The 25,238-nt window shown below is 42.6% G+C and overlaps 1 protein-coding gene across 1 annotated transcript; it reads right to left on the bottom strand.

The window, feature by feature from the left end:
- Positions 1-10,967: 10,967 nt before the first annotated feature.
- Positions 10,968-15,116, bottom strand: LOC147737229 (uncharacterized). Its single transcript, XM_086921022.1, has one exon. The coding sequence runs from the start codon at positions 14,413-14,415 to the stop codon at positions 12,898-12,900; it is 1,518 nt and encodes a 505-aa protein (XP_086777148.1). The 5' UTR covers positions 14,416-15,116; the 3' UTR covers positions 10,968-12,897.
- Between the last annotated feature and the right edge of the window lie 10,122 nt (positions 15,117-25,238).

Raw genomic sequence — 25,238 nt, 5'->3', positions numbered from 1 at the left:
CTCGACTTAGATTCCAAATTCTATGGTCACTCGTCTTTATTACATTTTTGAAAACCTTGATAACCTTAAACGCAAGACTGAATTGGATCTGGAAGACTTGATCTTGACCCAGTCTCCCAAGTCGACCACAGTTTCATTCACAGCCCTCCTTTTATCATACAAGATCTTTCTTTTTTCATCACCTCTTTCTCTCTTTTCAGCCCTCCATACCCCCCACCTTTTCATCTACTAACGTTCTTTTGGTCGTTACCCACATGGAGTGACCTCCATGTTGGGGACCCTTCCTTTAAATAAACGAAAAAGAGTTTCACCAGTTGACGAACGATAAGTGACCCCATACTCGCGAACCTTCTTCCTCATGGCCAACTCTCAACTTTCACCACAGGCAACAGCTTGTTGCAGGGACTCTTTAAGAACCTTGACAAACCTTTTGACCACACCATTGCTTTGTGGATGGTATAGGGATGCCTTCTTATGGTTAATCCCCCTGGAACTCAGAAACTCTTCCATGAGTAAGGTTGTGAACTGAAAACTATTGTCTGACAAGAGTGTTAACTGGAAACCCTCATGTTCAAATAACTCTTCTAGAAACTTAATCACTTCACCAGACTCACCGGAATTAACCACCTTGATATCAGGTCAATGGGAAAACATATCAATACACATGATCAAATAGCGATCCAGAGTCTTCAACTTCACAGGTTGTGAGAAGTTTGCCTGGCATATGCTGTCCACTATTCTAGTGGGCACCTTGCACTAGTCCCGTTGATTTCAATGGCGATCAGCTGCAAAGTGCTGCCGCCGTCGAAGTGGAAAGTGTCTGCAGTGATCCAAGCCTGGATCGAAGATGAGAAGACCCTGAAAGCAGAGGGGACAGAGTCTGGGTCACTAGCCAGTGACCAGGGGGCACAAGAGATGAATGCCCACCAATGTCGGTGTTTCAGGTGAAAGAGATGAAGCTTGACTCTTCAGCCATGAGGACCAGGAGGCGTTGATGACAACCAGAAGCTGGATTCAAGCTGTCACACAAAGGATGTCGAGTGCTGCGGTATCGGTGCCCGGATTGTACTCAACAAGCCTTGGCAACAGCAACCTATGCAGAAAGGAGAAAGATGCTTTTGTGCGGACCACCAAGGTCCGAGGGACTCAACACTCTGTGGTGTGTCAGGGCACATCGGGAGCACCAGGGAAGCCCAAGGAAAATGAGAGTTGCCTTCACAGGGACCCACCAGTTGAAGGACCAGGGTTTGCAAAGGAGCCTCAAGCGTTAATGCAAGAAGCAGGCTCACGGAACACTCTTGGAGTGTAGACCCACAATCTTTGATGCAAATGATGCTCAGGGCTTGGGCTACAAGTAACCCAAAGCACAACTTCAAGAGATGTCGAGAAGTCAATACACTTACAAATGTGCATGGTGTCCAGGAGTTCCAGTTCCAGGTCACTCGTGAGGGTGCGGGTCTCAGCTTTGTTGGGGACTTGAATCAGCCTCTGAGAAGTCTGGAAATCCTCTTCCTGGGTTGCAGATACTTCGGAGTCGGTCAAGAGCTTCGGAGGTGCAGACCGGCAAATGCTTTGTTGGTGCCTGCCAAGCAGGGGAGTCACTCCTTGACCCCAAGGGAGATTCTTTAGTCATCTAGTCTTGAGTAGAGCTTCGAAGTTCGAGGATTCAGTTGCAGAGTTTTGTCCAGGGATATCTAAAGTCCTGGTGCCAGGGGTTCCTTAACTATACCTAAGAAAGGGGTTGGACATACTCTAGGGACCCACCTATGGGAGGTTTCGGAAAGAGGGGTGGCTACACTCATTTCCTTTGTCCAGTTTTGTGCCAGAGCGGGGGCTGGTAGCCCCTGCAACCGGTTGGAATTGGACTATGCACAGGGACACCAAATGTGTCGCCAGTGCAGACTTCAAAGCACTTTCAGAGTGCACCCACCCAGCCTCAATACATTAAAGCCTGTCTGGGAGGTGGTTACAGCTCCCTGTGACAGGAAACCTATTGTCCAGGCATCCCCTGCCGGAGTTTCGGTCAGCAGCAGGAGGCCAGACTTGTCTCTGTGGCTGCAGCATCCATTTTGTGATGCCAGATCTCTTTTAAACCGGTACCGGGTATACAGGTGTGTACATGTCTCACTCTCTAGAAGGGTGGAATTCTACCGCTGCTGCCAGACCTGGCGGGGGGGGGAGGATTCCACCAAACACGGCATGTTTCCATGCAACCAGCCCAAAGTTCGCATTTTCAGCGAGGATATAATGCACTTAAGAGTAGATGGTTAGGCTGCATTACAGGACAGCCCCAGAGAGTAGGTTCCAAAGGCTGCAGAGGGGCCCTGCTCTTGCATGGGCACCCTTGCAACCAAGCACCCTTCCTTCAGGATTGATAAGGCCTGCCTTAGGGGTGACTGATAGGTCTCTATGTGTAGTGATTTAAGGTAGATATAGGTAACCTATATCTTAGTAAGTGGTGCCTGCGCCACCTTACCCAGGCTCCAGTAGCAGTCCTGTGGTGTCATTTTGGAAGGCTTCCCAGGGGTAGCATAATACATGCTGCAGCCCCTGGTAGGCCGCTGGGGTACCTATGCCCATTAGTACCTAGTATACCATATACTAGGGACTCACAAGGGTACCCCAGTAATCAAACTGGAGTTTACCTATAGTACATGGAATCAATTTAGAGAGAAAGCAGATAGGCAGGGGCCCTGAATAGCAGGATCCCAGCCAAACTAAGCCAAAAACCATCAAAACACCCAGAAAAAAGTGGGGGCAACCATGTAGTCAGATTCCACCTTCCTACACAGGTCCCAAAATATCTACAGAAATGTCCATCCAAGGACCAGTAGCCTGTTCCCTAATAACCATGGGTTGCGTGCTGCACTTCAATATCGTGTCACAAGACACACATTCAGCACATTCACACACCAACCTCTCTACATGTACTTCCATGGCAGCCCAACAATATGCTTCCCTCATTATTTTCTTTGTCTTGGCAATGCCCATGTGCAAGGCGTGATCACTCTTTACTAGCTTATCCCTTAGTGAAAGGGATGCAACCAACTTACTACCACACATGAGGAGACCCCCCCCCCCCCCCCCCCCACTGCCAGATCTTCCATAACTTGCCAAAGACTTCAAGGACCTCTTCACAGTTCCTCTTCTCACACAAACTACCTGTGACCATGGTTAGGACTTTCTGCAAGTCTAAATCGTTCAAGTGATGTTCCCTCCACTCACTCTCGAATATCAACCCTTAACTAATCGCACACACATTAATTCCTTCCTCCAGTTCTTCACCTCCAAAACATTCAACATCATCTGTTCCTCACTGCCCTTGGACCAAACAAAGGTGCTTCCCATCTGGAGGAGAGACCTCAGACAAGAGGTTTTCCCTGCAAAGTTCAGAACAAACTTGAGATAAAATTCAGCCATGCCCAGAAACTTTACAAACTCTTCTTTGTTTAAAGGGGTGTGCAAATTTCAAAGGGTGTTTACCAATGACTTTTTTGATTTGAATCCTGCAGCGGACACAAAATGCCCTAGGTACTCTATTTCTTTGACATCAAATTTGCACTTGTCAGCTAAGGGTGCGGTAAGCATCACGTAACTTCTTCAATACTGACCTCAGCCTCCCATTATGCTCCTCAAAATCCACACCAAAGATGAGCACATCATCTGGGTACACCTTGACTTCCTGAAAGCCTGCAAGAATGCCCTTCATCGCCCTTTGAAAAAATGATGCAGAAATCAGTCCGAAAGGCATTCTTAGAAATCTAAAGGTACCAAAGGGTGTTACAAAGGAGGTAATGTCCTGGGAAGAGTAATGAACGTTCTGAATGTTCTGAAGAGGAGTGAAGCCTGACCTGGTGATAGGCGGAGGTCAAGTCCAAGGAAAAGAAATAACTTGACCCCACAAAAGAACACTGCATTTTAGTTTTGTTGGGTAAAGGGTAGTGAACAACAATAACTGCTTTGTTGAGCACCCTCGAGCCTACACAGAGGCAGCCTCCCCATTGGCTTGTGGGCCATAACAACAGGAGAGACCCACTCCGTTGCTTCATCTTGACGAATGATCCACTTGGCTAAGAGATTGTCTAATTGAACTTTCATGCTCTCCCTTACTAACAGAGGTGCATTCCTGACCTTAGCTGTTTTTGGAACAGCGTTAACTGTTAGATTTGACCTTTATCCGATGTACATAATGTTTGAGATAAACCCAGTTTACCAGCAAAGACCTCAGGGAATTTCTTGATCCAGTCTCGATTAGCATTACTAACAACCCTAACTGGTGGTAATTCTTTTAGGCAGACAGAGGGATTCTCATTAGGATCAAGGCAGATATGTATATCACCTTGATGGGACCAACTTATGAGCGAGAAGTGTGGCTCACTGGTTAGAGCGGCAGACTCTGAAGCAGAGATCAGGCCCGGTACCAGGGTTCAAGTCCCGAGGTGGCAGGGTCTTGGGCTCAATGTCCGCGGACTCAATAATTCTCGCATCAGCGCCTACTTTAATCATGGGTCCCACACTGCAACTCTGGGCAATAGCTTGCTTAATCTCCACAACGGCCCCTACAACACTGGGATGCCTGGCTTCACCTTGGGGGTGCCCAGGAAAGGCATCTCACAGGGAGAGCCAGGAAGGCTTCCACAGCATTATACAGCACCGGGACGCCTCGTTGGGGCAGCTGCGCGCTTTACAAAATACACTACATTACATTACCTGGGATGACTCTTTCTTTGAAGTCAATTGTGCCCCAGAAATAACCCAGCAACTCAATAGTCACCACACCTTAACCTTTTGGTCTAATGTCTGGCTTCAAAATGGTGACTTTGCCCAGCAGATAACGCTCATTAAATGTTTTGGGGACTAGTCTTACCTTGGCTCCAGAATCGAAGAGCACGTTCATGGGAGCATCATTGATCAAAACTAGCTCATGAGGGCCATCATTAGCATTCCCTGTGACTGGGAGAATATTGATTCCTTCCAATTCTTCTTCATAAAGTTCAACTTCCCTGACTTTTTCATTCTTGTTGCCCGTTCTGCAGCTCTTTGAGACGTGACCTTTTCTCTCACAAGTTTTGCACATGGCCTTCCAGCCTGGGCAGTCTTTAAAGTTGGCCATATGGCCAGGGTTGCCACACCTGAAGATCTTCCCCTGAAAATTATTTGTGTTAAAGGGCTTTGAAGTGGTGCTTGATTTGGGTTTAAAGGATCTATCTACCAGCACCTTGACATCAATGTTCTCGTTTTTATCACCTGAACTGTCTTTGTGTATGAAATCAACACAAGCTTTTGAATGCTCGTGAATTTTGGCTATGGTCAGCACTTCTTGAAGCGATGGCTTTTCTTATTGCCACAGGGTGTCTCTCGTTTTGTCAAGGGCGCATCCCAAAATGAACTGATCTCTTATGCACTCCTCTTAAGCTGCACCAAAATTGCACATGGAAGCCAAATTGTTAGTTATGTACTGTTTGACTGACTCATCCTGCCTTTGCATCCTTCTCCCAAAGTGATATCGTACAAGGACAGTACTCACTTTGGGGAGGTGCTGCAAGTCCAACTTTTTGATGCAGATCTCATATTCATTAAGAGTGTCAGAGTCACTATCAGAGAGTTCAGGAAGGTGTTCAAAGAATTCTTGTCCCTCAGAGCCCAAACAATGCATTAACCATGAGGCTTTCCTCTGTGCAATTAAGGAAGGACCAAAGACACGAGCATAATGTGTGAAAACCTTCTTTCACAAGAGAGGAGGAACTCCTGGAGATGTCAAAAAGAAGGGAGGGGCAGTGACTTTTTGCATTATGTATGTCAGCAGACTAGTATTTGTTGCCTCGCTTGCAACACCTCCTTGCTTGGCTACAAATGATGACGCTTAGGTACCCGCGCAGCGGGCACGCCGCTGGCGCGCCAAAGGCCATTCTTGTAGTTATACTCGAGAACAACTTATGCATCTGGCCTCTGAATGTCCATCAGTATCATGGGCTTTTCAAGAGCCTACTTTTGCGTGCAAATACTGTGCTTTTAAGGCGGTCCTTGAGGAGCAACCTACTTGCTCATCCAGTTGCACTGAATTCAAATTTCTCAGACTTAATTGTCGATCTTTGGTAAGTCATTATGAGGAGGTATTTGATTTATTAATGGATGAGTGTCCAGACGCTCTTTTCCTAACTGAAACATGGCTTACTCAGGATACAGTGGCAGAAAAAGGGTTAGCCCTCCCGGTTGGCTATTCTTTTTATAATATTAATAGAGAAGGGGGAAGAGGGGGTGGCATTGCAGTGATAGCCAAGGCTGTTTTCGCCGTTAGCCTGTCTAAGGAAAAAATATTAGATTGTGAGAGTGCACTGTTTAAAATAAAACTTAACAGCAATTTGACATTGTCGGGCCTTTTAATTTACAGACCCCCAGGGCCCTCCGGAACATTCCGTGAGGACCTTGTAACCAAAATTGGACAGCTGGCCTGTAAAGCAGCCAACTTCACCATTTTGGGGGATCTGAATTTGCATCTTGAGGTGGAAGGAAAGGCTGAGATTGATAATTTCCTCGCAGATCTAGAGGCTTTTCAGCTTCTACAACGGGTCGCGGGAGGCACCAATGTAGCCGGACACTTACTCGATCCCATCTTTTCCAATCTTGATTGTTTTTAAAATTGCCTCTCCCGTCGCACTAACATGGACAGACCAATCAGTAATTCCATTCTTCCTACTGTGGCAGGGTAGGATTGATGTAGCCCGCCCAGTTACAATGGTGAAACGGCCTTGGCATAAGCTAGACCAGGATCGGCCTGCTACCAGGTTAATGGAGCATGGCCCCCAGTTTCCGCCAGATATTGAGGGGGCACTTAGGAGCTTTCACGATTGGCTAATAGCTGGTTTGGACAGTTGCATTCCAGCCAAGCGAGGTGGGAAGGGACATGGGTTATCCAACCCTTGGTTCACCGACCTTTTAACTCAGGCAAAGAAGGGATGTAAACAACTTGAACGTGCATGGCGCCGTTCCTATGAGCCTTCTGCCAAAGCACTACGAAGACCATTTTCACCTTGCTTAAAAACATGAAGAGTGCAGGGATGTCTAATCTTTCCCCCGTCACGTCGAACCATCGCTGCAAATACCTGGCACTTAATTTTATGTAGAAAGTGGAACTCATTTACCAGGACTTTTCCACTGAGAGTACCCCCACTGCGAACGCTGTGTTGACAGGGTATGATTTGAGGGTGGACAATTGTTTGTCGGCCTTTCCTCTATTGTCGCTGCAGGAGTTTGGGGCCCTGAGTGCTAAAATCAAATCGGGCTTGCCAGCGGACCTAATGTCTTCAGCCTATTTCCACCAGCTTCCTCCTCTTATTTCTCCTGTGGCAGTAGAATTAGTTAATCTGTCACTCAAAATCTGCCTCAGTCCCTAGGGAGTGGAAGCAGTGATCTCGCTCTTAAAAAAAACCATCGCTTGATCCGAACGACCCAGGTAACTATCGTCCTATATCTCAGTTACCTTTTATGGCGAAAGTGGTGGAGGCACATGTAAATTCAGTTCTATCTAAACACATGGACACTCATAACATCTTTGACCCCTCTCAGCATGGGTTACGTCCCCGCCATAGTACCGAATCAGCTCTCCCTGCCGTCACGGAATCTATCCGTAACCGGCTGGATGCAGGAGACTCCGCGGCCTTGGTCCTATTGGATCTAAGCGCCGCCTTTGATACGGTGTCACATGCGATTCTTCTTGAACGCCTTTGGACGATCGGAATCAGGGATGTTGCCCTGGAGTGGATTCGTTCCTTCTTGACTTGTCGATCATTTCAGGTGTCAGTCTCCCCTTTTCACTCGCAGGACCATCCTTTATCTCATGGGGTGCAGCAGGGTTCCATCCTGAGCCCACTTCTTTTCAATCTTTATGTGGGACCTTTGGCGGAGGTGGCCAGAGGTAGGGGGCTATTGTTGGTGTCGTATGCTGACAACACCCAGTTGGTGATTGCCTTTTCCAAAAATTGCAGTGCAAATTTGGAAAATTTTAGGACGGATCCGGCGGTGATCTCAGACTGGATGAAGGCTAACTGCCTTCAATTGAATGCCTGTAAATCTGAGATTCTTCTCTATGGGAAAGACCAAGAGCTGTGGTCGGAGCAGTGGTGGCCTGACCATCTTAAACCCGCTCCATTACCGAAAAAGATGATAAAGAACTTAGGTGTTTGGTTCAACACTGGTCTAACTTTCGAGAAACAGTCAAGAGCTGTTGCTGCGGTTTGTTTTGGGCTTCTGAGAGGCCTTAGACCTTTACTTGGTCTTTTTCCATCTGAAGGGCGCCAAACCATCTTGCAAGCCTCCATTTTGGCGAGACTTGATTATGGAAATGCTCTATATCTGGGCGCAAATAGAGCAAATATTAAACGCCTTCAGAGAGTCCAGAATGCAGCAGGACGTATGCTAGTAGCACTGCCTAGATCGCAGTTGGTGGCTCATGTGCTCTTAAAGTTGCACTGGCTGCCCATCGAAGCCCGGGTTCACTTTAAGGTGCTGTGCATTGCGCATAAAATCTTGATGCACCAAGCCCCTATTGGGCTCTCGGGTTTACTGAAGCCCTATGTGCCTGGGCGTGCCTTAAGATCCACCAACTGTGGTTTGGTTTGTGTCCCCTGAGTAAGGAAAGCTAGGGCGGGGGGATGCTCGTTTGGCTTTTTGGTGGCCAAACTTTGGAACTCCTTCCCAGTGAACATCAGAGTCATATCTAATCTGTTGGTGTTCCGGAAGTCTGTAAAGACATGGTTATTCCCTGCTATTTTATAATAAAGGACCCTTGTTGAAACTCCCACTGCTCCCTTATGGTCTGTGGTTGCGCTGGGACGCCTCGTCGCTGAGGCAGCCATGCGCATTATAAATCCTGTATAAATCCTGTATAATACTATGTTTTGACCTAGTTACTACTTAAGGGTGAACTTCAGTGATCTGGTTACAGTGGGCAATATCCACAAACCTTATAAGCTGAGCGCATCAGCGACACTGTGTGAAACTTCAACAATTAAAATGTAGTCCAATGCGTGCAATCCCAGAAACTTTATTTGCTGTGAGTATCAGCTGAACCATCAGCCTGATTACTGATGGAACATATTTATATAGGGAGGAGTCACTTTAATCTGGTGCTCACTTACATGTGTAGATGTGAGTCTGGTGGTGCCTGATAACTGAAAAGCAAATATTTGTTTACATACAATTTCATATATATCTGATTTATTATTCCTTTTACAGCGCCTTCTACCTTGAGAAGGCCCATCCTAGGCCAGTGTGTGGACAAAACACATGCCGACAAATCAAGGACAAAGGGATTGGGACATGGTCTAGGAACACAAACAACAAATCCTACATCGAACCTCACCTTTAACTGATGGAGATGAAGAGCAAAGAGCGATATAAAGCGATATACTGAAAAAAAAGTAACCTGGAGAATTGCTGGACATTAAAGTAAATTAACTAATAATGAACTACATAACCACAGCTGTGAGACCTGGAAGCCAATTATTTCTCAATATAGCCCTTGTTTGTGATTACCTTACAGTGCTCACATTATCATCCACGCTAGAAGAGATGGGAGCCTGGGGTGTCTGGTTACAGAAGCTCATATACATACAAAGGGGGTGACAGCCCGTTCAAAACGCACAGCACAACTTGATTACGTAAAATGTGTGTACACAGAACAGGGTAAAGTCTTCTGTCTCTTTTTTCTTTTTCTTCAATATGTCCTGCACCTCGCTCTCTTCTTCTCTTTCTATCATTTCAATTCATCGTAAATTACTCAAATTCACTATTGCTTTTTCAGCACGGCACAAGTCGGGGGAAGCCACAGTTTGAAGGGGTCCCCCCACTATTATCTAGAAAAGGGACACAGTTCCACCTAGCTCCTTAGCCCGGGACTGATAATTGTTACTTTGTGCCCCAGCACTGCAGACACCGGCCTCTGAGTGTTTGTGTGAGTGGCGCAAGAGAGGAACAGAGAACTTAACAAAATTAGCCCTTCTATTGCTGAATACATTGTAAATGTGAAACAGTTTGGGGCTTAGGGTCTGTTCGCTGAAAACTGTTTAAAAATGTAATTTCCAAGTTCCACATATCTGTTTAAAAATATTTACACTTTCAGTCAATTACGAGTTTAGTTACAAACTGATAGTGGGAAAAACACATGCTGTATAAAAACTGAAACCAAAAACGTATTTTTACATTATTTTATGTTTCTTGTTTTTGTTTTTAAAACATGCCGTCAACCTTTCACGTGAAAATAATTATGAGGGCCTGACATCACTTCTTGTGACATCACTATATGTGATGTCATTGTGATTTGCATATAATAATGGGCTCCTTCACTATTTTCCATACTTGTTCCCTGTTTATTGGCATGACATGGGTCTATAGGTATTAAAAAGAAATATATAAATTTATAGGTATTCAGCCCGTTTCTCTCGTGATATCACACATTGACATGTATTCGTCTGCTCCTTCCTTTTCTCTTTCTTTTTCTCCCCCTTTCTTTGTCTCTCTCGCTCTCTTTATCTCTCCCCCTCTCTATCTCCCACACACTCCTGTTAGCTTTAGCTTCATGAATGTCACTGCCACTTCTGGTATTTATACGACAAATCCTTCAGAACATTTGAGAACAAGGGACAATCAAGTGTGGAAGACGAGTTGCTGGGAGTGCAACTGATCGTCTTGGCACACATATGCTTTTGACGTGGGATTTTGCTATTTCACCACATTCTTCAAACAGAGTCTGCTGCTTACAGTGGCTCAATTCTGGTAAAAAGTAGAGTTTGGCAAGTCACAAAATGAATAGGGAGAGCCCAGTCGGAGAGGAGCCACAGGTCACACTTAGTTATAAGGCCCGAGGCACGAGCTGATCCATCAACCGATAACAGTCTGTAAAAGATGCAGCAAACGTTACTTAAAAACAAGGTATATGCTCTTTTATATCTAGCAATAGGTTATTTCTTGAAAACATGTGCTTTGCTTTATTTCATTACATATACTGCAGTGGCATTTGTTAATAGTAATTCATGCATTTTACCAATGAAGCATCCCATCTCCAGAGCACTGACAACATGTCCACTCTGGGTGTGTTGGATTTATAGGTTTTATCACTAATCCGGCAAGTTAGCTGAAAATACTGCTGTTAGTCCCAGTATTGTTCAGTGTTGCTTTTACAGGTAGTGTGGTCAGGTGCGATTGAATGTTTTTCTTTGTATCTCTTCTTCACCAAATAAAAATCAACAATGTTTCTTTTCTTTTAATCCACATTGTGCTTGTCTCCCACTGTGTATCCTGGTACATCATGTCACTTTGCTATGTGTACGGAAGTGAACAATCACTGGAAACAAACACTTTTATAATTCTGCAAATACTGTTATCTGTTTTTCTTCTTTACTGCTATTCATGTCTTTTATCATCTGGTATTTCAATGTCCTACATAATTTGAATTTTATCTTTTTCCGTAATTCATTCCTCTCACAATAACTGCACTCTTTAGCTCTTGTCTATGTACTCAGATGGGTCAATATTATTTTTGATGTTCTTAAGTTCTTTTCAGAATCTCTGCATCTCTGGGATTATTTCCATGTGAGTTAAATGAAGGAGTGTATTCACTGAGGGCTGTGTGGGATCCAAAATTGAGAAAAGCCCTTCTCACTTTCAGTGCCCTTCTATGTTTTCCCCCTCTGTGTTCGCTGATGACTTTGTAGCTCTAATCGTCGACTAAAGCTCTTCCCACATTTATTGCACTTGAGTGGCTTTCTCCCTGTGTGTGTTTGTTGATGTTTTCGTAGGGTTGATAACTGACTAAAGCTCTTCAAACATTCACAGCAATCATATAGTTTTTTCCCTGTGTGTATTCGCAGATGTGTTTGTAGGTCTGATAATTGACTAAAGTTCTTCCCACATTCATTGCACTTGAATGGTTTTTCTCCTGTGTGAGTTCGCTGATGATACCTTAATACTGAAGAGAAGCGAAAACTACTGTTACATTCACCGCAATGATAGGGTTTGTTGATGTCTTTGAAGTTGTGACAACAGACTAAAGCACTTTGCACATTCACTGCACTTGAATGGTTTTTCCCCCGTGTGTGTTCGATTATGACGTTGAAGGTGTGATAACCGACTAAAGCACTTTGCACATTCACTGCACTTGAATGGTTTTTCCCCTGTGTGTGTTCCCTGATGATACCTTAATGCTGAAGAGTTGCAAAAACTACTGTCACATTCACTACAATGATAAGGTTTTTCTCCCGTCGGTGTTCGCTGATGACGTTTTCGGCCTGATATCTGACTAAAGCTCTTCCCGCATTCATTGCACTTGAATGGTTTTTCCCCTGTGTGAGTTTGCTGATGATTCCTTAATGCTGAAGAGTCGCGAAAACTACTGTTACATTCACCGCAATTATAGGGTTTTTCCCCCCTGTGTGTCCGTTGATGTGTTTGGAGGTTTGATAATCGACTAAAGCTCTTCACACATTCACTGCAGTTGAATGTTTTTCCCTTGTGTGTATTCACAGATGAATTTGTAGGTATGATGACTTACTAAAGCTCTTCCCACATTCATTGCACTTGAGTGGCTTTCCCCCTGTGTGTGTTCGCTGATGTCTTTGTAGGTCTGATAATTGACTCATGCTCTTCCCATATTCATTGCACTTGAATGGTTTTTCTACTGTGTGTGTTCGCTGGTGATACCTTAATGCTGAAGAGCTGCAAAAACTACTGTCACATTCACTACAATGATAGGGTTTTTGGGTGTGTGTTCGCTGCTGACCTTTTAGGTCTGATAAGTGACTAAAGCTGTTTACACATTAATTGCACTTGAATGGTTTTTCCCCTGTGTGTGTTCACTTATGTCTTTGAAGGTGTGATAACTGACTAAAGCACTTTGCACATTTACTGCACTTGAATGTTTTTTTCCCCTGTGTGTGTTTGTTGATGTCTTTGAAGGTGTGATAACCGACTAAAGCACTTTGCACATTTACTGCACTTGAATGGTTTTTCCCTTGTGTGTATTCGCTGATGATACCTTAATGCTGAAGAGCTGCAAAAACTATTGTCACATTCACTGCACTTGAATGGTTTTTCTCCTGTGTGAGTTTGCTGATGATTTTGGAGGCTTGATAATTGACTAAAGCACTTTGCACATTCATTGCACTTGAATGGTTTTTCCCCTGTGTGTATTCGCTGATGATTTTGGAGGATTGATAATTGACTAAAGCACTTTGCACATTCACTGCACTTGAATGGTTTTTCCCCTGTGTGTATTCGCTGATGATACCTTAATGCTGAAGAGCTGCAAAAACTATTGTCACATTCACTGCACTTGAATGGTTTTTCTCCTGTGTGAGTTTGCTGATGATTTTGGAGGCTTGATAATTGACTAAAGCACTTTTCACATTCGTTGCACTTGAATGGTTTTTCCCCTGTGTGTATTCGCTGATGATACCTTAATGCTGAAGAGCTGCAAAAACTATTGTCACATTCACTGCACTTGAATGGTTTTTCTCCTGTGTGAGTTTGCTGATGATTTTGGAGGCTTGATAATTGACTAAAGCACTTTGCACATTCATTGCACTTGAATGGTTTTTCCCCTGTGTGTATTCGCTGATGATTTTGGAGGCTTGATAATTGACTAAAGCACTTTGCACATTCACTGCACTTGAATGGTTTTTCCCCTGTGTGTATTCGCTGATGATACCTTAATGCTGAAGAGCTGCGAAAACTACTGTCACATTCACTACAATGATAAGGTTTTTCCCCCGTGTGTGTTTGCTGGTGACTTTTTAGGATTGATAACCAACTGAAGCTCTTTGCACACTCACTGCACTTGAATGGTTTTTCTACTGTGTGTGTTCGCTGATGATACCTTAATGCTGAAGAGCTGCAAAAACTATTGTCACATTCACTGCACTTGAATGGTTTTTCTCCTGTGTGAGTTTGCTGATGATTTTGGAGGCTTGATAATTGACTAAAGCACTTTGCACATTCATTGCACTTGAATGGTTTTTCCCCTGTGTGTATTCGCTGATGATTTTGGAGGCTTGATAATTGACTAAAGCACTTTGCACATTCACTGCACTTGAATGGTTTTTCCCCTGTGTGTTTTCGCTGATGTATTTGGAGGTTTGATAATTGACTAAAGCACTTTGCACATTCACTGCAATGATATGGCTTTTCCCCCGTGTGTGTACGCTGATGTATCTGTAGGGTTGATAATTGACCAAAGCTCTTTACACATTCACTGCACTTGAATGGCTTTTCCCCTGTGTATGTGTGCTGATGAAGCGTGAGTAGTGATGTCAAACTAAAGCTCTTGCTGTATGTGTTTGATTCTTCTTTCTTGGTTAGTGTTTGTGGATCGGGTATATATTTGTCTACATCCCATGACTGCATTTCCTGATGGGCCGACATGGCTGATAAAGCACTTGTGTTTTTCTCACACACTTTATATGTGTGCAGTATTTTACACGTTTGATTTCTGTTTTAACAATAAAATGCAATAGCCACCAAATATTTGCCACACTCCTAATATGTAGAAGGTGTCTTTGTAGGCGATTGTGCCTTCAGATTGGATTATGGCTATGCACGCTTGCGGGTAAAGATGTATCTTCCTTCTGGCCGGTGCAAATTAGGACAGTCTATTGTATTGTAGATACAAGAACTCCTCTTTCATTTACCTGTCAGTTGTCTGGCTCCGCTCTGTTTTGCTCTTCTCTGGTTACTGGTTTGTCCAGAAAGAGTTTACAATTCTCCTAGAGCACGGAATGATGGCTTGTCATCATTTTATAAAACAGAGCACTGCAGTAATCACATCATACCGATCCCATGATCAAAGCTGGTGTTGGACACTTGTTTATACAGGAGGCGGTTTGTTATTGTTGTTGCCTTAATTTTCCTAAGGTCATATCTTCGTCTTGTGCCGTGGAGGTGCACAGCTAAGCCTCTTGCAATCACTGAAATGCCCTTGATGCTTCATCTGGGATCTGTCAGTTTGTGTGCAGGTTCATCTGTCGCCGACTGCGCTGATGTTTTCCTGAATACTGTAGCTCATTATTTCTGCTATTATTGAAGATTTACAGCATTCGCTTCTTTATTGATGGTCATTTCATACATTCGAGGCTTGTTTTCTGTTGGATGTAAAGATATTTAAAATTACTAAATTGAAACATAATGGAATGAGAATTCACAATGTTTAACTGGTTGTAAAAGACATTTCGGGGGAGATTTACCAAATCTCCACACAATGCAGCGCAGCCCTCCCCCCGCGAGGCTGCGCTGCGTTGCGCGACAGGAAGGGAACAGGAGAGCACCACATTTTCAAAGATATGGCTCTCTCCTTCCCTTTCCCTTGCAACGGCACTAATTACAGTAGACTCACACACACACACACACCCTAGCATGCACACACCTTAGCACCAGAGTGCTAGGGTGTGTGTGTGTGTGTGAGTCCAGCATCGGTTTTGTACAGGAAGGACAACCTTCCTGTATAAAATATTGTGTCAGACACGAGGGAAGGCTTTTCCCACTTTGTATGTGTGTTGTGCAGTGCAGCACGCATGCAAAGTCAGAAAAGGAAGGAGAAATTAAATCATTTCTCCTTCCTTGTGTCTAGTTTAAAAGGGTGCAGTTTTCACACGATAAACGCAATCTACTGTATTTGGTAAAATTAAAAATACCTTCACCAAACTTAGTGTATTATTTATTCCTTCATACCGACTGTTGGTTATTCCTACTATTTCTGATACCCAGGTTTAGAAGGGTTATTTGGGTATATCCCTGTTGGTTTTGAATTACTGTAGTGTAGTTCCTATATTCCCAATAGGTTCTGCGCATTGGAATAATATATCCTATAGATTAGACGTAGGACTGAGGTCGACTAGGTCTCTATTGAATATACTAAACTTAATAGTGAGTGCCAGCTAGCTCAGAGGTCACTAGAAACTTTCTCGAATTCCCAAGAAGGGATTAGTTTCTGACAACCGCATAAACATGACAACTTTGTTTCCCAAGAATAAGAAACATATCTCAAGTAGATAGTCGAACTGCTCCAAACCACTGTGTCTTGCTAGAGCAAGTGGAGGTATATTTATACCTTGAAGGTGTATAGGAATGCCATAGTTTGACATAAAGTCGGGCATAATAACGTCAGAAAAGAACCCCTAGGGAATAGTTGTTCTTTGGAAAGTACATGAGTTCTTGGACAAATCAATATTCGAGCAAGGGGAAGTTCTTTAACTGCTTAAGCCGATTTTCCAAAAAATCGTTGTGACGTTTGGTACGGGTAGAAGTAGCCATGCCTGTATTTGGTCTGCATGGGCTATGTCTAAATAAGGACTTGATTTCTATGCCTATATAAGGGCAATGTGAATCGTACCTATATAAGGGCAAAAATCGGGAAAATTCACTCGGAGCCTAAAACGCCACACAAAACCCACTCCACTTTATTATGTACGACATTACTAAGTTCTAATCACATAAAACATATCTAAACATGATGTGTTAAAACCCACCCAAAAAAACATAAAATTTCATTGGCTGTACATGAAATAGAGCATTTGTGCTGTACGCATTTTAAAGCAATGTTTCATTCAAAGCATATATTTTTGACATTTGAAAATGCTATCCGAATGAATCATGAAAATACATTTATGAAATGGCTCTTCAATACAGAAAAGAAGTCGAGCAGATTATATGAACTGTTTGTATGAGGACAAGGTCAAATATTGTCTCTTGGAAGTCTATCAAAGAAATCTAGTTCTCCATGAATAGTTCTTCTTTAAGCAGATTACTTGGTGCCAAAAAATGAAAAAATAAGAATTTGGAAAAACAAAAATTATTCACAGAAAAAATAGAGTCCCAAAGTTAGAACTTTGTTTTGAAAAATGAAGGTCAAATTCAGAGTCTCTCAGAACACTGCCTGCCAAATCAAAAGTCAGTGTTAGGGCTTGGAGAAAACATCAAGTCTTCTAAGTCTGTAAAGAATTTGTCTACCATTGTAGGTGAAAGTTGTATTACCTCATTAAGCAGATTAACTGCACATAGATGTGAACCATCACCGTCAGCGTCGGTCGCTTTAGCAATGTTCGAAGTAGATGGTACCTGTGCGCCTGTTGTTCCTCGTACCTCACCTTTAGCATGTTGCATCTGTGAGATCTCAATGAATGCCTTCATCAGGATTGGTAGCCGCTGGGGATAACACAGTGCATGAGCCGTTACTGGTCCAAGCAAAGTATCAACTTCAATTAGCATGACTGATGGGAGTGTCAGACAAATGTCTAGCACCCATTCCTCTCCACATAACAGGCATCGTAGAACAGGTAAGATGCAATCTTGCCATATTGGTCTGAATGATAGAAACCATGTGGTACTCAATTCTCTTAAACAAGTTAATCCCATAATTTGGATATGCGCACACAACACCTCATCGCCAGAAGAGTGTTCTCCAAGGTGATCTGGGCATCGTCGGTGAGTTGGCTTGCCATATCGGAGCAGAAGGAGCAAAAATAGTATCCCTGCTGCGAGCCCCAAAACGAGAGGCAGTCTGGCAAACACCGAGGGCACGAAGTTTGGAAATATGCCTAGGACAGCTTGAAAAAGTGCTAACAGTCCCGAAAAAAACTGTCTTAAATACATGTACAATACCACTAACATCAGACATGTTTAAGATATGACCTAACATTTCCGAGAAATGTTTAGGGCAGTTTGTTGTTAAAAGGGCATGTATATCTGCAGAAGTCCTTGCAACTTGCAGAATAATACGTCTCTTTGGCCGAGGTCAGTGGCACAGTTTTCTGTAAAAGAATGGCTTTCAGTCTGGTTAAAGTATCAATTCGTATAGAAGAGATGTTCAGTGACGGCCATAACGGCGACTCCCCGTCTGTCTTTGTTTTAGGAAACAATACTTGCATACAGCAAGTGACCCTGTCTGACACAGTTACGAGATAGGCTATTCCTGGCAACATGCCACAGCAGCTGTGATCATTCAACACAATATAACTTCCATTAGAAAGTTGCCTAAAAATTGGATCAATCACCGAAGCTGGTGAACCTTGCAGGTGGCAGGATAAGTTATTTGTGGAACCATCGCAGGCCCTGTGCAAATTAATATCCCGACATATAAGTGAACCGCATAGTGCATTTTCCCAACCTGGGTGTATGGGTAGACTCGGACCTTACGTTCGAACCTCAGATCATACGTGTGGTGGGGACTTGCTTTGGTGTCCTCAAAGGTCTACGCAAAACTATGGACCTTCTCCCTATAGAAGCTGGAGGACGCTGGTGCACGCTTTTGTCACCTCGCGATTAGATTATGGCAACTTACTGTATTTAGGTGCCACGGTCAGGAGTCTTGACCGGTTGCAGATGTTGCAAAATGCAGCGGCTCGTTTGGTACTTAGGCTCCCTAGAAGGGCCGCTTCAAAAAGGGCCCGGGTTGCTCTTCACTGACTTCCTGTCAGGAAGAGAATTGTGTTTAAGGCCCTCTGTACGTGCCACCGGATCATTCAAGGCATGGGGCCTAGGCACCTGCAGAACCTCATCACTATCTACAGGCCCGTCCGGTCCCTTAGATCCACTGGAACTGGCCTGCTGGTGATCTCTAAAGTCAAGAAGGCCCGAATGGGTGGCAGATCTTTCCGGCTCTTGGCAGCTAGGAGCTGGAACGAACTCCCGCCTGAGCTTCGGTTGGAACCCTCTGAGACCAGGTTCAGAAGAGAGCTCAAAACACACCTGTTCCTTCACTAAAGAGCCTGGGCGCCTGAGTCTGGGTAGGGGGCTCTGAGATTCTCACTCACCACAGCGCAGGGACACGCCGGTGGGCATAACCAGGCGCTTTACAAGCTTCCCTATTATTATTATTATTATTTGTACCACTAAGAAACACTTCTTTCCCCCACTCCAACATCTGTGTGTATAAGGTAAATCCTAGGATGTCTTGATATATTCTTTATTCAACCTTTCATATAGTCCTGCTGGTATATGTTTTAAGCAATACTGAAAATGGAAAATCGTCATAGGCAGAGTAATTGTACCATGTATTATCCATTCTGTCGCTGGTTTCTCAGAAACAGTTAATAGCAATCTTTCCAGTTTTTCAATGCTCAGCACCGTATTTTCTGTGCCCCTCTGTGCCAGTGTGATTCGTTTATCTGTAAGGTCAAATTCAGAAAACAATGACGTGGTGTTGATTCGACGCCAAGGCACATAGCCTGAACAAAAGTTTTGCAACGTCCAGCCCAGTAGCATTATAGAACGCAATTGTGATTGACCAAGTTGCAACATGACTAAGTCCTGTTCTATTATGTCTATGGCAGAGGATAGTATGCAGTCCAAAGAATATATACTGGATGACAGAGTCATTAACCCATTGTCAACTACAGAGAGAGATTTCTCTAAGATAATACGATCAATTTCTGGAATACGTTCTGCAGACTCTGCTTGCGTAATCTTCCATGCTTCATTATAAGCAGCATAGATACCGGCATATATGAAACATTTATGACACAGTTTAGTAGGTCCTTGTAAGAAGTCCCTTATATCAATGCCATCTTTAAGTAAAGATAAGTGTTGTTTCACTTCCTTTAGTGTAGATCTGTGTAGCCACTCAAGGCGCAGTTTTCCCACACTGTACGATGTTACTATCCCTGGATGTTGTCTCTGGATATATCTTGGATCTGGCCTAGTGAATGCGAACCCTTGTGTCTTTTTCTGAAAACTATCTTGACAGTTGTTTGTGTCTGTGGGCCAGATTACCCATTTTTTTCCAAGTAGGATCTGTTCGGTTTTGAAGAAAAATAGTATGTACGTCGACCACCCCTTCTGTAGTGTTTTTACTATCAGGTGTCAGTGTAGGTATGAACAGATTGTTTAAATCTTTTATCTTGGCTAACCCAAGACAAGATGTCCCTGAAAGGGAAGTCATCTGCAAACAAATAGCCACACAATTCAATCAAAGTGTTATTAAGATACATGGCATTCCAAAGGTTTTGATCACAGATCGTGGATCTCAAATTCTATCCTATTTTTGGAAGGCTTACACAAGGGGTTTGGGAATTGAGACACGTTATTCAACGAGTTTTCATTCATAAACAGATGGTCAAACTGAAAGGGCCAATCAAGAGTTAGAAAAGTATCTCAGACTGTTTCTCTTGGATCAAGAGGGAGAGTGGCTTGATCGAGTTTGCACATAATAATGCTAAGAATGCCTCTACTGGTTTTTCCCCTTTCTACTTGTATTATGGAAGGCATCCAAATACTATGGCTTCCTCTCAAGAAGTGTCGGTGCCTGTAGCACAAAACTTTGTACAGCATCTTAGCAAGGTACACGAGTCTGCCACCAAGAACTTAATGAAAGCTAAGGAACGCTACAAGCAAAGTGCAGATAAAAAAAGAAGACCAGAACCAGATTTAAGTAAAGGGGACAGGGTTTGTTTAAGCACAAGAAACCTAAAGCTTAAAGGAAATAGAAAGTTTCAACCCCGATTTATAGATCCATTTCTTGTGGAGCAAGTAGTGAATCCAATGACTTTCAAACTAAAACTACCACCACAGCTACAAATACACCCAGGGTTTCATTTTTCTCCTCTTAAAAAGGTTTCACCCCATTTGAAAGAATTGAGAAACAGAGAACCTATTTTAGTGGAAGGACAAGAAGAATTAGAAGTTAAAACAATCCTAGTTTCAAAGTCCATTTAAGGGAAAATCTTCTATCTTGTAGACTGGAAGGGTTTTGGCCCAGAGGATAGGTCAAGGGTGGAACAATCAGATGCTCATGCTCCCCGATTAAGTAAGATTTTTCGCTCGTAAACTCCTCACAAACCTCAGCCCGGAGGCTAAACCTTGCGAGGGGTTACTGTCAGGGTGCAGGAAAAAGGAATCAAAGCTCTTCATTGTCCCGCAGTTGCGGGTCTAGTCCTGTTGTCCTAGACACGGGCGCGAGGTCTAGACAAGCTGTGAAGTGCGCCGGTTGATTTTAGAACCACGCACTCACCAACGGATTTTCTGTAGTCTAGTTAGATAGAAATAGTGCAGTTTTGTGCCAGGCTTTGGCGCAGGTTAGAGCGCTTTGGTGCGTCAGTTAGTTAGGTAATTTAGAACTAAAAAGAAATACCAATTTAAAGTAAATAGAAAAAATATATAAATAGAAGAATTAATACTTACCCATTGAATACTTCAGTTCCTGATTTCTTCGTTGCTTGGTTGAGGGCAGAGCCTCCAGAAGGTTCCTAAGGGAGAAGTAACAAGAATTCAGAAGATAAGAAAGTAAGAAAGTAAGAAAGTAAGGCAGAGAGTGAATGAATGAATGAGTGAAAAAGAATAAATGAACTCACAGAGTTAAAGGGTGCTAAAATGTTATTTATAATGCAGGTTACCAAAGGATAAAATACTTATATTGTAGAATAGAAGAGGAGCAAAAGCCATAGGCACTCTGGGTAAGGAAATAGAGAGAGAGTATGAAAGTGGAGAAGGAATTGAAGGAAAATAGTAATGGTTTGCTTTTCTTTTACAGTGTTTTCCACTCATGTTTAAAGAAAGAGAGGGAGTAAGAAAGGAATAAATCGGAGTATGGCAGAAAGGAAGAAGTAGATGTTATATTCTGACTTCTTGGTATTTCCCTTTTAAACCAACCCTGTATATATTTCCCTTTTAATAGAACCTTTGTTCTATGTTGCACATGCACACTATCCATTTGGTTCCATTTAGAATTGTTATGATCTGAAAAGATATACTGGCATTGTCAACCTGATGTTTGGAAGTACTGTGCTGCAGCTGAATAAATCCTGGACTTATCTATATATATCTTGGATTTCTCCTTATTTACTACAAAATTGGCGACGAGGGTGACCAGTACCTACTACTTCTACATCAGCAGCACAGGTGTGGTACAAAACTGGAATTTTGGGAAATTTTTGAGCTCTTTGCAGTATTTAACCATTTCCAGAAGCTTTTGGTTTAAGATTTATGCTCCAAAAGTACTTTGTTTTTCCTCCAGAATCCATTGTTTCAAGAGTGATCTGGAATGTGACCTGTAAGTCTTTTTTGGGAAAGATTCAACAAAATTTTCGTTTTTCTACTTCCTCATTGTGGATTTATTTCAAGGGATTACAATTTTCTACATGCCTGCAGATTTCTTCGTCATTCTACAGAAATTGCGCTGTTTTGGAACTTTTCCTTGGTAATCCTGCACATTTTACTAACTTTTACGCTTTATTTTAAAGTGTTTACCTTCAAGATCGGACTCTTCGTTTACAGTTTGCATGCGCCGCTGGAAAAGCTGTATCTAAGGTAACGCGTGCGCTGTGAGACAAGCTGTGCCCATGGCAACGAAGGAAGCTGCACGCAGCGCATGACGTAATGCGCATTGCGTCGACAGCGGCCATATTTGTTTACTTTTGCTTCGTTCAGTGCTACGGAAAACGAGCATCATTTAACTACAAAAAACTGAAGGTATTTATAAACAAGGCTACATCCAAGCGCTACGGAAGAGCGGATTTTGCATTACAACGTGTTTGAAGGTATTTGGAAAACGCGTTTACCTAAAGCTGTTAGGAACGCGTGTGAAACTGACATAAGCAACGTAATAAACTGAACTCAAAGAAATTACCACAGATTAGAAGTTGAATCCTACGCCGATGATCATTTCAATTTCGCTGATGTACACAGCATGTGTACTCATTAGCTTAATTGTCATTAAGTTGTAGCAATCAGTGCAACTTAGTTCTTAGTGTGTTATCATTATTTACATTGTTATTGGTATTATTTTTGGTTTGGTTGTTCATTGCTGTGATACTTCCATTTATTAATTAACATGCAGTTCGACCCTCCTTCTAAGTTTTTGCAAAACAAGGGTGATCCTCCCATTCCATGGAACAGATGGAAGGAGGAGTTTATGACTTATTTAAAAGCCATTGATGGAGAAAGGATGGGAAATGAAAGGAAGAAAAATATTTTTTTACATTGTTTGGGATCTGAGGGACAAGCTATTTTCAGAAATTTACCATCTGTTCCTGGTGATAATGGGGTTTTTGATGAAGCTATGCTTCGTGTAGAAACACGCTTTAAACCTACCACTAGTATAGCCTTAAACCGGTACAAGTTTTACACCAGAACACAAAGAGAAAATGAATCTTTTGATGATTTTTTAACAGGTTTAAGAGCTTTAGTGATGCCATGTAATTTTGGTGATATGACGGATGAGATGCTTAGAGATAACATTATTGTAAATGTTAAGTGCAAGAAAACACAAGAACAATTGTGGATTGTAGGCAATCCAACTTTGTTGGAGTGTATCTCTACTGCTAAGGCTTTTGAACAGTCTAACAAGTGGATGAAGACAATAGAGGAGACGAGTAATAAGAGCAGTAAGAGTAATAAGTTAACTGAAGAAGTTTGTGCAATGAACAATGTTGCAAGAGGTTCACCAAGCCAAAAATTTGGACCACGTAGCCGCATTGTATGTTTTAGATGTGGGAGTTACAATCACGTTGCTACGTTTAAATTTTGCCCTGCTTTAGGCAAAGAGTGCAACAAGTGTGGAAAAATAGGTCATTTTTCCAACTCATGTAGAGAAGACAAAAAGAAAGGTGGGGATAAAGGTAATTTTTTCAAGAAAAAGGAAGTTTCTTGTGTGAGAGATGAAACAGACTATGATTCAAGTCTGGTTAGATATGAACATACTGTGTCTGATGAATCTAACAGAGTAAGTGGTATGATTGTGTCCATTATAAGTTTGCTTGAGGAGGATTATTTGGAGTCTCCTAAATGTGTTGTTAGGTTTAAAGGAGTACAGTTAGAATTGATGGCTGATTCCGGGTCTCCTTGGACCATTATAACTGAAAAGTATTTTGATGAAATGTACAAGAACATAATTCCTAAAAGTGAGTTGTGTCCTCCTGACATTATGGCAAAAGGTTTCAACGAATCCAGTATTGATTTTATAGGATACATTGCCTCCATGATTTATTTTAAAGATCAATCTGCATTTATCAAACTGTATGTGGCTGTGAAGGGAGTGAATGTTCTGGGGTGGCGGGATCAATTCAGACTCCACATTACATTGAATCCACGTAACAAAGATCCTGTCATGGTGTCATATGATAGTGATATGTCAGAAGATAGTATCAGGTCAGTAGAAGAGAATAATGTTTGGAAGATTTTGTCGGATGAGTTTCCCTGTGTGTTTTCTGACAAATTAGGAAAATTAAGTGGTTTCACTCATGTCATCAAGCTTAAACAACGAGCTATGCCGGTTGTACAAAAACTTAGGCCGGTACCACTTAATGTTAGAGAAGAATTAAGTGATGCACTTAATGATATGTTAAAAAATGATGTCATAGAAGAAATTGAGTCATCCGAATGGGTTTCGCCAATGGTTTTGGCACGCAAACCTGACAAATCTTTGAGGTTGTGCATTGATTTGAGAGCGCTTAATGCAAACATAGTTGTAGACTGTCACCCCCTGCCCAATATCAACGAAGTTGTGAGTATGCTGGGGGGTGGTGTTATATTCTCCACGTTGGATTTGAGATCGGCGTATCATCAGGTTGTGTTAGCAGAAGAGTCACGCCATCTCACTGCTTTTATTACACCCCAGGGATTGTTCCAGTTTAAACGTATGCCGTTCGGTTTGGCGTCGGCAGCCTCTGTTTTTCAGAGATCTATGTATCATATATTTAAGGACATGAGTGAGTACGTGAAGTGCTTCCAAGATGATATTTTGGTTTTCTCCAAGAATGATGAGACACACATGGAGCATCTGAGGAATGTATGCAAAATGTTAGATAGGTTTGGACTTACTATTAAGAGTAAGAAGTGTAAGTTGTTTCAAAAAACTATAGAATATTTGGGACACACCATCTCTGGTAATGGTGTTGCTCCAAAAAAATCTTTGGTAGACGCTATTTTAAAGGCTCCTGCACCAGATTGTAAGGACAAGTTGTTGTCGTTCTTAGGACTGTGTGAATATTACAGTAAGTTTATTGCAAACTTTGCGACCAAGATGGAGCCGTTAAGGGAACTAACGAGGAAGGAGGTAGAGTTTTTGTGGGGTTCTAAACAGCAAGATGCTTTCGAAAGTGTCAAACTCGATATGGTGTCTGCACCTACTTTAAGGCCTTTTTGTTTGAATAAACTTTGTATTTTGACAGTGGATGCCAGTCTTTATGGGTTAGGTTGTGTACTTTCACAACGCTCTGGAAAGGAGGATTGGAACGTTGCGTTTGCATCTAGATCGTTGA

The sequence above is a fragment of the Lissotriton vulgaris genome, chromosome 1_1 (genome assembly GCF_964263255.1).
Source record: "Lissotriton vulgaris chromosome 1_1, aLisVul1.2, whole genome shotgun sequence".
NCBI lineage: Eukaryota > Metazoa > Chordata > Amphibia > Caudata > Salamandridae > Lissotriton > Lissotriton vulgaris.
The sequence above is the reverse complement of the archived record's forward strand: the minus strand, read 5'-3'. Positions and strand labels throughout refer to the sequence as shown.